The sequence below is a fragment of the Anopheles maculipalpis genome, chromosome 2RL (assembly GCF_943734695.1).
Source record: "Anopheles maculipalpis chromosome 2RL, idAnoMacuDA_375_x, whole genome shotgun sequence".
Lineage (NCBI taxonomy): Eukaryota > Metazoa > Arthropoda > Insecta > Diptera > Culicidae > Anopheles > Anopheles maculipalpis.
The window spans coordinates 13,162,020-13,175,944 of record NC_064871.1 but is presented as its reverse complement, the minus strand read 5'-3'; the positions used below and the strand labels follow the sequence as shown (position 1 = coordinate 13,175,944).

At 45.7% G+C, this 13,925-nt stretch overlaps 5 protein-coding genes across 5 annotated transcripts in view; 4 read left to right on the top strand and 1 right to left on the bottom strand.

Moving 5' to 3' along the window:
• Positions 1-13,925, top strand: part of LOC126557756 (connectin-like) — a 378,559-nt gene that overhangs the window by 230,809 nt on the left and 133,825 nt on the right. The window lies entirely within an intron of this gene.
• Positions 1-13,925, top strand: part of LOC126558444 (1-acyl-sn-glycerol-3-phosphate acyltransferase alpha) — a 334,524-nt gene that overhangs the window by 273,913 nt on the left and 46,686 nt on the right. The window lies entirely within an intron of this gene.
• LOC126560107 (actin-histidine N-methyltransferase-like) lies at positions 1,081-1,954 on the top strand. The gene is made up of 2 exons (XM_050216269.1): positions 1,081-1,772; positions 1,918-1,954. Exons 1-2 carry the CDS (start codon positions 1,081-1,083, stop codon positions 1,952-1,954), a joined length of 729 nt encoding a protein of 242 aa, XP_050072226.1.
• Positions 3,161-9,350, bottom strand: LOC126560106 (mucin-5AC-like). The gene is made up of 2 exons (XM_050216268.1): positions 9,318-9,350; positions 3,161-6,349 (listed from the first exon to the last, which is right to left on the bottom strand). Exons 1-2 carry the CDS (start codon positions 9,348-9,350, stop codon positions 3,161-3,163), a joined length of 3,222 nt encoding a protein of 1,073 aa, XP_050072225.1.
• LOC126560105 (actin-histidine N-methyltransferase-like) lies at positions 9,432-10,684 on the top strand. The gene is made up of 3 exons (XM_050216267.1): positions 9,432-9,454; positions 9,837-10,124; positions 10,198-10,684. The coding sequence occupies exons 1-3, from the start codon at positions 9,432-9,434 to the stop codon at positions 10,682-10,684; spliced, it is 798 nt and encodes a 265-aa protein (XP_050072224.1).

Here is a 13,925-nt window from a genome sequence, read left to right as displayed (position 1 = left end):
TGCAAGGAAATAGTTAGATAAACAACTACGAGAACTGTTTTACTACAACGAAATTGCATCATTTTATATAATTTTGCACCCTTTTCTCGTTCTATAAGCAATATTATGTGTGTGTGTGTGCTGCATGACACTTCCTCTAGCGAACCGGTGACAGCCCCTGCAAGCATGCGAAGAGTTGAAAATCTTCAATGCACGTCGCTGTGCATGTTGGAAAAATTGTAATTTTCACGTGTTATTTAAGCAATTTTGTGTGATTTTTCAAGTGTGTGGCGTGCCGGAAGATAAAAAGCATCAAGTGAAAATACTCGCACCGTGTGAGGAGAAAGAGCTGTGTAGGAAAGTAGCTCTGAAAACCGGCATAAAACACACCGCATACAGTAAACCAGCATTCAGAGCAGCGAGTACGACGGTGATTTGTGTGGTATTCCGGTGCTGTTTGCCGGTAATTTACGTGTTGTTTACGTACCTAGCTTGTCAGGATGATGGGCATGTTTGAGTAGGTTTTCGAATAGTCCAAATACCACGCAGGGCCGGGAGTGTGATCCCGTAGACGTGTGGGCAATTTCCTGGCCGAACATCGGAAAGATTCATTTATTCGGTGTTGTTGATCGAAAAATTACGATATTGTCAAGTGTGTTACTCGAAGACAGGACCGTAAGGAATTTATGCTACCGTCACGGGAAAGTCGTGCAAAAAAACTCTTCCGTACGTACACACGGTTCATCTAGATCGTGGTCGTGTTCTGCATCGATGAGAAAGCGAGACAATCTACGGCGCACGACCCATTTTTCGAATCTATTTTAGTACGGCCGACCGTCGCAGCGATATTGCTACAGCTTCGGATTTACTGAGATCTCGTCAAAGGCACTCCCAGACCGATCCCTCATTGCCCTGAACGTGAACGTCGTGCGTAAGTGATAAATATCTCCCGCCCTGAAACAGTGCCGAGGAAAGCGGTGAAACTTTCAAAAATACATAAATCACCGTGACAAGCAATATAAACGACGAAAGAACCACCGGCTAGCTGGCACGTGACAGCCACCTTTTGATCGAAACAACCGAAAGAAAAAAAACGGCACCATGAGCAAACCACTGTCCAAAGGCAAGGCCAAAGAACTTAATGGTCTCGTCGAGGAGCTTATGCAGCATGGTTTCCGGGAGGCAATCACTACCGAACAGTTGCTGACCCAGCACCGGAACATGGCCACCGTGTTGGACCGTATCCGGCGCGTGGAACCAAAGCTGCGCACGACAAACGGTCGGCCGAGGATGGAAAATGTGGATCACTTCACTCGGTGGGCAATCGAACAGGGTGGCTGCACGGTGGAAAATGTACGCGTCGCCGAACATACCGAGTACGGTGGGCTGGGCCTAGAGTCCACTGGACACATCCCAGCCGGCGAAAGTATCGTAACCGTGCCGAGGAAATTATTTTTCTACGTCACCAACGAACCACGGTACCGGAAGCTGCTCGAGCTAATGCCGGGTGCAATGATGAGCGAACAGGGTAACATTATGCTTGCGCTCGCCCTCATTATGGAGCGATTCCGGGCGAAAAGCTTCTGGAAACCGTACCTGGATCTGTTGCCCGAACGCTACACAACACCACTCTACTACACGACGGACGATATGGGCGAGCTGGTCAATACGGAAGCATTTTTGCCGGCATTGAAGCTGTGCAAGCACATTGCACGGCAGTACGGATTCATACGGAAATTCGTGCAGGACAAGGTTGATGATCTGCGGGACTGCTTCACGTACGACGCATTCCGGTGAGTAGAAGATGCAGCCTTTAGAAAACACTTATTTTTTGTTTTTATGATTTATTGTGAATTAACGACCACTGTTCGGATTCTGTTCCGAATCCGCTAACTAAACGCTATTGTTCGCTTTGTTTTTTGCTTTTTGGCGGATTAGATCGAAACCGTACACGCTACAACTCACCTACAGTTAAAGTTACATTAGCTTTAAATTTATAAATTACAACTATCGGCCCAGAAGCCGTTAATCTTCTTGTTGACTCCTTCGAACGTAATATTGCACATTGGGGTTTGTCTATCTTACAAGATTTTTTATCTCTCCCTCTTTATCCTTCTCTCTAACTTCCTTTACAAGTACTTTTTATGTTAATACGTAAAGAATGATTTTTGTTCTTGCTACTTCTCGTCTACACAAGTCTCGCTTTTTGTCACGTTTAACGAGCTTCTCTAGCAGTCACCACCGATTTCTTGGTCCTTGCAAGTCAAATCTAAATCAACCAACAAAACCCCCCCCCCAAGGGGATACTGGATTTCTTCTTGTTCTGGTGATTGGATTCAAACTTCCGATCCGGTGCGTTGGGCGATGGCAGTTCGTTAGTGTTCGTTTTCTAGCACCGAGTGCATCCAAGTTTTGTTCAATCCGCAAGCCAAGGAATTGTCTCTTCCTAGCAGGACTATTCCTTTCGAAGTTGTTCTCGCTCATATTTGATGTTTGTAACTGGAAGCTATAATCATCGTTGTCACGCCGTTACCATTTAACACACTGTCTTCCGGCCGCTCATCATCCCTGGCTGACGTTCCAATCGAATTCGATCCGGATCGGGGCTATACTTTTGGGAAGAGATCTAACTGCATTTACATGTGAGCCGTTCCCGCTCGTTCGGTTGGATAGGATCAATCTGGAAGATAAGAAAAAGCAGTACGTTAGCGAAAGGTTTCGAATAAGTTTTTTGACCAACACCGTCCCCCCATGCGCGCCACCATCCACCACATTCTTGGTGCGATGGGGTTTTGTAATTAAATTGCATCCTTTCGCACAAAACTTTCGTACAAAATTAGCACCATAATCCGAATCTTGCTGTGGTTATGGATAAAGTTTGTTTAAACTTTGGCTAGCGAGTTGGGAATGCACGTCCGATGCGGACCGGGTTGCCCTCCTCGGTTGGACATAGTTCAATGCATCGGTGGTGTTAGTACAATACGAAATTATGTTTTGAAAGGAACTTTATGTGGGAATTAAAATTAAAGCTCCATATTCCTACCACTTCCCTTTTAAACTTCAAGAATATTCCTCATACGTCATTGTTTTCAGAACAACTTACCTAATAATTAGATAAAAAAGACGTGTAATCACAACCGTCGAATGGATTCGAAACACTCCATGCGCTTTTATCCATCGTTTACTGGAACGGTTTTCGATCCCAAAGATAATCCTGCACCTCGACTGAATTCGGATCCATCATGGCGGCTCGCTGTCTTCCTGTCGCGGTCGTTGACGTTCCCGTTGCACCATTTCCCGACGTTCCACTTCCCGTTGTTCCGGCCAATGCTCGATGTGTGGTAAACACAACCTGTTCACCCAAACTGCTCGAGCGTCCAGATACCGATGGTGAACAGCTCTTGCGGGCCGTCGTTTCCTGATCACTTCCATGAAGAATGGGCAACCGACCCTTGGCCATGTTGAAGTTTTCGGTGTAGTTAAGCTTTTGGCGACGTCGTTGCCGTAACCGGCAGGCCACAAATATGGCTATAAAGATCACGAGCGAAACACCAACGATCGCGGAACTGGCAACGATGGCCGATCGTACACCGACCGGCATCGAGGTACTTTCGATCGTTACCGATGCGCTGCGGTGATGTTGAAACCCGTGACCGGAGAGTTCCAGATCGAGGAGATCACCCACCACGTTCGGGTCGTCGGCCTGGTGGTCATAGTTTTCGCTGTTGCTGCCGTACGCATGTTCGGTACCGGCGGACATTCTCGAAGGCACGAGCAGCCTATCCTTCGATCCGCCCTTCACTAAAAAATGCGTCTCACCACGATGATTTGCGGACGCTGATGGGCGCCTTGGGCGATGCCGGTCCTGCAGGGCACGTGCCTCCTTGTACGCCTCATCCGACGGCCGGATGTTGATGATGGAGGTGAAGTAGCTGAAACCTTGCGAGTCGAGCTTTATGTCGTCGGGCCGGATACTGCGTAGGTTGCCAATGTTGAAGCGTGGAAAGTGCTCGAACGCTGTCACAATATCGATCTTGTCATCGATCGGTTTTACTTTACCGTTAGCAATTTCCGCTAGATGTAGCTGGCTGGAACCGCGACGTCGATGCTCTAGCAGCTGCTCTAGTGTCATGTTACGCTGGGACAGCACCTTAGCCAGGCGCGATCCAATCCGGCGATCCTCCATCAGTTCGAGGAGTTCTCGTCGATCGTCAGCGCTAGCAATTGGGGAGAGATCATTGAACAATGATGGATTGCTTTCGGTAACGTCACGATATAAATCCTCCAAGCTGTCGGTAAACGAACGCTGGGTGTGTTCGCTTATTCGTCCAATTAAATCGGCCACCGCTGCCTGTTCCGAGTCGCGCTCTTCCTGTGTCGCTGGTACCGCCGAATCCGCAAACGAGGTAAACTTTTCGATAATGTTCAAACCTGGCTCGTCACTTTCATCCAAATCATCGTTCAACCGTTGCTGGCGACCCTGCTTGCCACTGCTGCTGCTGCTACTGCTGCTGGACGTGGGGATGGATCCCTCACCGGTACTATCATCACCCAGCTCAACATCGGACAGATTAAAGCGATCCTTTTCTGTGCCAGCCTTGGTCGGCGGTAATGATGTCGGTGGCACTGTGGAGGAAGATGATGTTTCTGCAGGTAACGTCGGTGGGACAACGTTCGTTAGCTTCGGTTTGATGGCGATTCTGGGCTTAAGTTTCGGAACGCGAAGCAGATGCTGGTGTAGATGACGGTCGGGCGATAACTCCACCATTGCTTCCGCTTCCGGCAGGATGGAGGTAGCTTCGGCTGAACTAAGTTTAAGTCCTATGAGCCGTTTAGCCGACGGTGGTTCGGTCGTCGTGCCAACCAGCGTTGTCGTCAGCGTTAGCGGAGCAGAACTATCACTCTCCGCACCGGTTGAGCTAAACCCGGAGGGTAATGTCGTACCGTAACCGTACCTTCCGGAGTGGACGTGCTTTGTGCCGGTGGTTTGAAACTTTTGACGCTGTCCGACCAGTGCGGCAGACGGTGTCCACTTTTCCCTCGTGGTCGATGTCATCAGCAGTAGCGAAGAAGGGTTCGTTGGAACAATCGTTGGACTGCCGGTGGTTGTGGTCGCGATACCTTGCCGCACCTGTGCTGCCTGACCCGGTTCGGTCCGGATGTGTGTGTTGCTTAGGTCGGGCCGTATCCGAGAGGCGACACCCTTTATCGGGCGGACACGTTGCTCTTCCTTGTGCACGGGAAGTATCGGGTTGAGGGCGAGCTGTTTGATTTCGACCGTCGGAAAAATGCTTCCCACACCACCGTGGACAATATCGTCACCGACCGCATTGTTCGATTCATCCTCCAGTGCGCTCGGTAGAGGACCGCCATTAAAGCCGGACGTCGTTAGCAAGTCGTTAGCCGGTAGCATTGTGGTCGTGGCCGATGTCGTTACGCTGGTGATATCTCCGGAAGCCTCTGGACGCACGGTACTGCTGTCATCGTGCACCCGAAACCGTACGCTCGAAAGCGTTGGCGAAAGGGTCGTGGACAGTTCGTCTCCCATCGTTGCCATGGTGGTTGCCTCGAGCGGGCTCTGCGTGAGGGCGGCCAGTGCCATCTGCTTGCCCTTGATAAGATCCTGCAGAGAAATGTTACGCTGCTGCAATATCTCACTAAGGCTAAGCCCATCGGATTGTTTTAGCAACGCCTTTAGATCGGTGGCCGATGTCGGAACCTTTCCCGCTTCACTCGAACCACCGTCGCCGGATGCGTACGGTTCCTCGACGGTTCGGCGTGCCTGTGAGTATGGCTTCCGGTACGCTTTGCCATTGGTCGGTGACTGTTCCGTTGGGCGCCCGCCGGCAATTCGTCGAGACCTATTCGGATCAATAGGTGACAAATTTCCGGCCGTTGCTGCCGCACTGGACTGTCCACCTGGAAGCCTTCTTACCGTTGCTGGCGGTTGGTCTACGTTTATCGCATCCGTGTAAGGATTGTGCATCCAATGGTTTCCATTCGCTCGAAGCGCCTGCCTACCGGGGGTGAGCTTTTGGGCCGTTTCCTCCCAGCGAGAGGCCGCAGCACCAGCGTACGGTAGACGCTTTCGATCGGACACTTGGCCCGCAGTTGCGGTTGAGGGGGAGAAACCGTTCGATTCGGTGTCATTATCCTCCGGTATGGCCGATGGCCAGTAGTCATCCTGCAGCGGTCGACGCTTACGCTTTCTGCCCAACCGGCGCCGCCGTCTTCCATCTGTACCGGGGGCAGCTGGCAAAGACGGGGACGGGTTGTGCTCTGACAGTGGCTGCAGTGATGCATCGGTGTGGCCCGGTTGCAATGCTGCAGCAGTCGGATCTTCCGACAGCAGTGTCGTTAGCGAGAGTGCCTAGCGGAAATAAGCAAAAAAAAATTGGCAAATAATTTTATGTTCAATTCTAGTTATAATTATTACGTTTTTGTAATGAAAAGGCATTCTGTTAGCACGCGTATATAAACTTTCTACCCGCTTAAAGTATGCAATTACTATTTTTAGTTCAAAATTTTGTCGATTTACTAATTTACACTTGATCCAATGACGTAGAAATATGTCAATTAGCTGACATGTAATCACTTTTCCTACTAAATCATCTAATCAAATAGCAGCATGATTTTGTTTCCTGGAGTTATTATTTCGGCAACACATTCCTGTTCCACCTTGCCACGATTAGTACAGAGAATTGATGTGTTTATGAAACACACCGAACAACCCTTGACGAATCCCGAACCGGTACCTTTGTGGCCCACAAATGGATTGCTCCTGTTTTCGCCGCTTTCGATTTGTTTTTAGCTGGAAAACCAAAACTTTCCTTTAATAGTTTTCGATTCCGAAGAAACATTCCACTCCCAACATGTAAACTCTATTTCATTTCAAACCACTTCCGGGATAGCTACTTGTGTTTTGTCGACCAGTAAATCAACATTTAGTATTTTTGTGTTTTTGCACGGAATTTTTACATCCATGTTGGTGCACTTATAATGTTCGAAAAACATAGAAAAGCAATTAGAACCGGGTGGCAATGTTCTTATACCTGGAGTTTTCCAAAAAAAAAATGGCATAGAAGTATGGCAAAAATAGCGGTCAGCCAACGAACCAGGTCAACCTTTCATCTAAAATTAAGTCTATTTTTTGAACGAATTTCCATACGAGCTAATCCCACCTTCGAAGGCGTCCAAAACTGGGGTTCGATCCTTGTGCTGCACTGCCTTTTGCCACTCCACCTGTACAAATATCCTTTCGAACTAGGATTGTTCTGTGTTGTTGTTTACTTAAATGCCTTACGGGACCTGTTTTCGGACGCTATTTATGGCATCAGGCAGTTCTATTTAATCTCCCAGTATTCCGTTTGTCCAGTGCCCAGTGACGCTAGGTGAGCGGGTGGTAATAAATGGTGTCGTTTTAAAATGAAAAACAAATGTCACAACTTTTGCAACTGATTTCCGTACCCATGTTTCCCATCGCTCAGCTTCCCTCCCCCGATGGTCCTGTTAATCTCGGATGCGAGCGAACAAACATCGACAGAAAGTGCACACATTTCTCATCCCCAACACACGATATTAAATTGTTCCTGGCTCATGTGTGTGTATGTGTGTGTGTGTTCTAGTAGACGAGTTCTAGCCTAGCCAAAGCGATAGAATGCTACCATCGTCCAGCAAAATGGAGCAACTTTGAGTTATTAAATTCAAATCCACCAGCATCCCGATTTCGATAGGAAAAAACCAACTCCCCAGAAAATGGTGTTTCCATCCGTCCCGGTGGGACCTGTTCGGTCTCGGAAGGTAACAGCTGTGTTTGCGCATTTTCATTAGACGAATACCAAATCCTTTCTTTTATGTGTGTGTGTGTGTCTAGATGTGTGGCAAGGATCGTCGAAGCTCGCTCGACGTCTCATAAATCGGACAACCCTCATAAAATGCAGTCATGCGTTTTGGCAATTCACCCCCGAACCTGCAGACAGCTCGGGAGGGGGAGAGTGGCACGCACAACCCGTGTACTGATCTTGTCAGATTTGCATTACTTCTGCTTGTCCGAAGCAATGTTCTTCCACGCACAAAACGTACAGGTTTCGAATGAAAAGGACAGTTTTTCATTCAATTCTTAGCTGGGAAATAGCTAGCCAAAGGTTTAGTGGCAATTTTTCCCCATCACCACCACCATCATCATCAGCAGCATCATTCTCATCATCGTCGTCAAATGTGTCATCGTGGCTTTTTGTGGATGGATGGACGTCCTTTGGGTCGTCCGAAATTGCAAGCCAAAGCCAAATGGAGTTGGGAAACAGAGGAGGAATATTTTTGTACCACCAAGTAAATACAGCCTTTACAGGCATTCTTGGCCCTTATTTCGAAGGATAGCGCGCAATCGGAACGGTGGACACGGCGTGAAAGAGATAATGCTTGACGTTTTTCTTTCCATTTGACTTGAACGCTGCCACCCAACGCCCATCCAGCGGAACGAGCTCTTGCAGTGAATATGCTGATCGGCTGCCTGGACTGGACCGAAGCAACCCTGGTGTATTGGTTGCCTTTCATGGAATGTTGCCCTTTTATGTTATAAACCTTTTCTTAAGGATCTGTTGTTTTCACATTTTTTGCTTCTATTTGTGTGTCTTGTTTGGACCTTCACAGAAATAGATTTACATGTGATGGTCTACCGAAGAAGGGCCCGTATTTGATACGGACAGCCGTGAGAATGAATAGGAAGTTCTATGAAACTTTTTAGAAAATATTTATATTTCATATTTGTTTTTACTTAACCTTATTGAGAACTCAACCAAAAGAGTAGTTGAAATTGTAAAAGAAAAAACTCATTTCAGCTTTAGCGCTTAAAACTAAGCATTAATTTGAAGGATGTTTCCAACTTAACGCTTTGCAAATGTAGCGCTAATAGCTGTCCACCGATTTCCGATTCTACCTCCAATGTAGAATACCTGCACCAGACATTTCATAAGTTTTCCCGAGCAAATGTAAATCCAAAAGGTAACCCGGTGTTGCATCGCTAGCAGTAGAAGGTAAATTTGTTTCATACTTGCATTCCAAGAAATTTCTACACACCACATACTTCAATGTAGAGCTCAATTTATGCGTCAGCAACGCCGATACCGAAGGAAGAGTTGATTTAACTCTGTAGCTTACGTACTTTCCCGTTCGATAGGCACAACTGCCAGCTTCGTGTTGCAACCTGTGTACTCTTCTACACACCACAATTGGCATTGCTTGGAAGCTAAATCGGATATAAATTGCCTAGCAAATAGCCTCCAGCACTGGTCCGGTTTTGTTCGCCACACGAAGCGAAAAACGATACTCCTGTTGCATACATCGTTTCGGCTTTGTGTGCTTTCATCCGGCATCTTGGGGAAGCTTTCCTGGCTAGAGAAAATATACTTTATGGTAGCAAGTTGCAGTGAGGTGGTAAGTCACACCACAACAATATGGCAAATCTCTTCACGGTTCAGTGAGAAAAGCTGCACCAACATTGCCGCCTTTTGCTGCGAAACGATCGATATGATCCAAGTCCCTTGACTGTCAAGTGGTGCAGGGTGTTTTAATTTAAAGGAATTTGCACAAATATAGGTTTAAGTTGTTTGCATTGAATCCATAACTGAGTGCCCTCAGGCGTGTTTGGCTGATGTGGACCAAACAATTGATTGAAATAATTTCGGAAAAATCTCGCGGAATCCATACACTCTTGGAAAGACGGCCGTTAGCCTAATTGACAGTCAACTTGACAATCGCTCTTCTTGGGGAAATACATTTCACATGAATTGTATTAATTATTTGCAATAAACACGAAATGAATTACGATTATTTTTCTCGCCCTTCTCTCATTACCACAGCTGGGCCGTTTCGACGGTTATGACCCGACAGAACAAAGTGCCGGTAAATTTGGCAGAATTCGACGGTATGGACTATACTCTCGCACTGATTCCTTTCTGGGACATGGCAAATCACGCCTATCCCGATGTCAAGGAGCAAGAAGACCGATGCGTTGCAGAAACATGCTACAACGCAACCCACGAGCAGTTAGAGTGTACACTAACGCGCGAAGTATCCGCCACCGCTCCAGTTCCCATCTTTATCGTGTACGGCAAAAGGACGGATGCGGAATTTCTCGTTCACAATGGGTACGTACGATCGGTGCGACTGTCGTGCACAAAGCATTTCCACTACTGAAACGTTCTGTTTTGCTTATTACAGATTTGTCTGCCCACGAAATCCTTACACGAGTGCACAACGCCGTTTTACCCTAGTGCCAGCAATTTCCCTGTACAAGAACCGTTTACACCTAATGGAATTGCTCGGCATGCCAACGACGGGTGTGTTTGCGTTCGGTTCAGCGACCGGTAGCCGTCTGCCGGATCCGATCTCACCGGAGCTTATATCGTTGGCACGTGTTTCGTCCATGACCGAAAAGGAGCTGGAACACTACACCGCACTGGATGCAGCGGAAAGGCAACAGTTGTGCTCGTATCATTCGGTTCTACCGGTCGAATTGTGCGAACGGACTGATCGATGGTTGGATAAGGTGATGCAGATCACGCTGCTACGCTACCGTACCACGATTGAGGAAGATGAAGAGCTGCTGAAAGCGAACCGTCAGATGCATCATATCCGCCGATTGCTGATCGAGTATCGGCTCGAGGAGAAGCGAACGCTACGCAGCTGGGTAACGTCAAGCAAGTAACGTCAAGCAAGTAGACACACGGTGGGCAGGTGATTTTTTTTACCACAAACAAAATGATGAACTTTTCTTGAACGAAATTGGAAACAACCTTTAGAAATGTTTGTTTAATTGCGAATCGTTTTACGACAGGTTTTCCAATCAGTGCGGAAATGATCCATACATTTAACAATTAATAACACCAAAAAGTCCATGGCAACGATAGAAGATGGAGAATGTAAGATAATTGAGGATTTGTTTAATTTTTTCAAATTATACCTTTTTTTCCCCTTAACATCGATCAAGGTCCAAGCTTTTGGACATAATATAGTATTATTTTTCGCTAAAAAAAATGCTAAAAAAATTCTACCAAATTCTACGTAATAGAAATCATTTCCTTTTGCAATATTTTATTAAAAACATCAAAATAGCTTACGCATTTTCTTTTGGTGCACATTAGTAGCACATATTTACTAGCCGCTTTGGAGTGTTTTTGCACAAAATGTATTCTTATTGTTTTGCACCTTTTGTATACGCTTACGATCCTTTTTTTCATGCCGTTTGAAGTTTTCTTTCTCCCCCGGAGGCAGAGAAGCGCTAATAACAATCGTGTAACGAATGTAACAATTAGATTGTTACATTAAATGCAACTGTCCTTTATGCAAAATGTTATTAGCAATTTTGTTATTTCAATTGAAAGAAACCGTCCTAGCTCAACGTCTGATGAAGACAGGAAACAATAAGTAAGCTTCATATCACCACAGTCAGATTTAAACTGCTTTATTACAATCAATCGGATTAAAATTAATTTCAGCATTGTTTTATTTACTTTTTTGCCAAACCACACTCTCAGTATTTCGGATCTTTTTTTTTAACTTTCTGCGCATTACAAATCGATCACAATGAAGCAAACCAGCTCTCCCAATGGAATGGATGGGAAAATAAGTAACAACTAATTAAATAATCGTGATGCCCCTACAGCGTACATTAATTTAATTAATTCGATAGCTGTGTCCTGTGCTGCGGGTGGAGAAGTGAGTTTAAAAATGTTATTTGTAAACCTTTTGTTATGGTTGCTGCACGTTGTGGCACATTTTTGTTTTCATTTGTGCACTATTTGCCGAATATCCAATGCCAGAGTAAAATTAAGTCATGCATTAAGCATTCAAACAGTTTCGAAAAATTTCACCATTCTTTGCTGACCAAAGTGACTGAAATTAGCATCAAATTTCTCTGCTAATATTAGCTGTTATAAGCAAGTCTTTATCTGACTGAACAAATTATAAACGGTTAATTAAAAAAACTTAAAGAACGTCGTCCCAGGTCAATTATCCAAGGAAAATGCGGGTGGGAAAACATTGCGATTGTAACAAAGAAGATATGTAAAAAAACTTCTGTCTCACATTATTTAATATTTTTCCATACTTTTCAAACATTTATAACGACAAACGTCACTATATTCGCACCATTCTATTCATTTTCCAATAAGTAAAATCTCCAATACGTACTACAACGTTCATCCGCATAAAATTTCGGGCCTTTTACCTTTTACGGGCATGGGGCTGGCCTGATGCAACATAATCTAACCTATCTCCCACTTATCACCCCTTTTCAATGTATATTCATGAATGTACCAACGCCATCGGGTAGGATCGTTACAAAAAAAAAAAAGAAAACAAAACGCGAATCGATTTATTGTCGCTGATTTATGCAACGGCGCTCGGTTCAATTGGGTTGTCCGCACGTATCATGACACCGTACAAGATGCACAATACAGGTTTAGAGTTCGCGCAAGGTCGAAAATCCATCACCCCACAGTGATAACAACCACCGTGTTGCGGTTACCACCTCTTCCTGCGGTGGGCAGTATATCGTAATGCAGGTGTTGTGGGATGAAAAAAATGGCTCGCAAACGGTTTAGGCTAGGTCCCGATAGTGGGAAAGGAAATGCGGACAACCAAAAACCGGAAGAGACAATCGGCAATTGCATTTTGGTGGCAGCTAGCCACCGATCGACGGGGTAAATGGTGAGCAATGAAAATGGATTGAAATGCGGTGTGCCGTTTAACGGCAAGAGGATGAGCGTTATTCAAACATTTAGTTTGGGGAAGAACACTTTTGGAAGCAATTTAAATGCATGTTTGCTAGGTCTCTGTGCAGAGCAGTCGGTGAATATTGCAGATAATGAGTTTAATCTGTACGATATGTGTATATTGGACTTAATGGTTTATGTGGGAAGGTTTATAAATTGTATTTCACACCTGATATCAGGCCGATTTTTTTTCCCACTGAAGAAGAGCGATTTGTTGGTCATTTTAGCGTGGCTACCATTTATACAGCGTATAAACGTTTGCTGCAAATGACGCTTCCATATCACAAAAGAACTGACTTCTATAAGCCGAAATAGGATAGTAATTAAACCGTCACATGTCACCGCAGCCCTTTAGATGCAATGTTAATATTTTCGACTCCAATTACGGCTGTTATTGCCTTACCCACCGAGTCCCACACGGCAGAGTATCTGGTACAGTGATCGTCCGATTAGTCCGATGCTACAATAATAGCTGAGATGAATAAATAAATTGGAAAACGATGACTTGCCTCAACCGACGTATGCTGCGTCGATAATCATCGCCTACAAGCGCGCTCGAGGGCGATTTCAATACACCGCCGATGGTGCCAATAACCAAACAGTTTAATAACACATCCTCCCTTACGATTTGGAGCAACGCACCAACAGCTCCAAATCTATCCTAGAGAACCTATGACCTGCTGTGCTTAGTGGCGTTGCTGTTTTTGGACAGGCTGGCGCATGTTTGTCGTTGGTAGATTGGTGAAAATTAGATTTTGCGATACCGCGGGCGCTATAACTTAACGTTCGTTGGCGGAAGACGAAGCGCCGTCCCGTCAACAAGTGCACGGGGAAGAAGTGGTGCGCTGTGAAAGATGCGTTTAATTTAATGCTCTCGTAATCCAGACGAATGAAGTGATTTCTAACGGTGGCGTTTGAAACGATCCGGAGCTCGGATCAGGAAAGCGGGTATCAGAAAAATTGGATTAAAAGGAAAAGCTCGTTACAAGCGCTCATCCCTTTTTTCTGCCACCGGGCTTACAAGTTTATAGGGATGGGCAGGCAAATTTTTATCTCTCTCGTGGTATTTTTATTTACATTTTAGAACAGTTCTTTCGGTGAGTATGTGGTCTGTGGTTTATGTGTTGGCCTCCCTGTCATACATATTATATGTCTACCGGCATCAACGAGAGT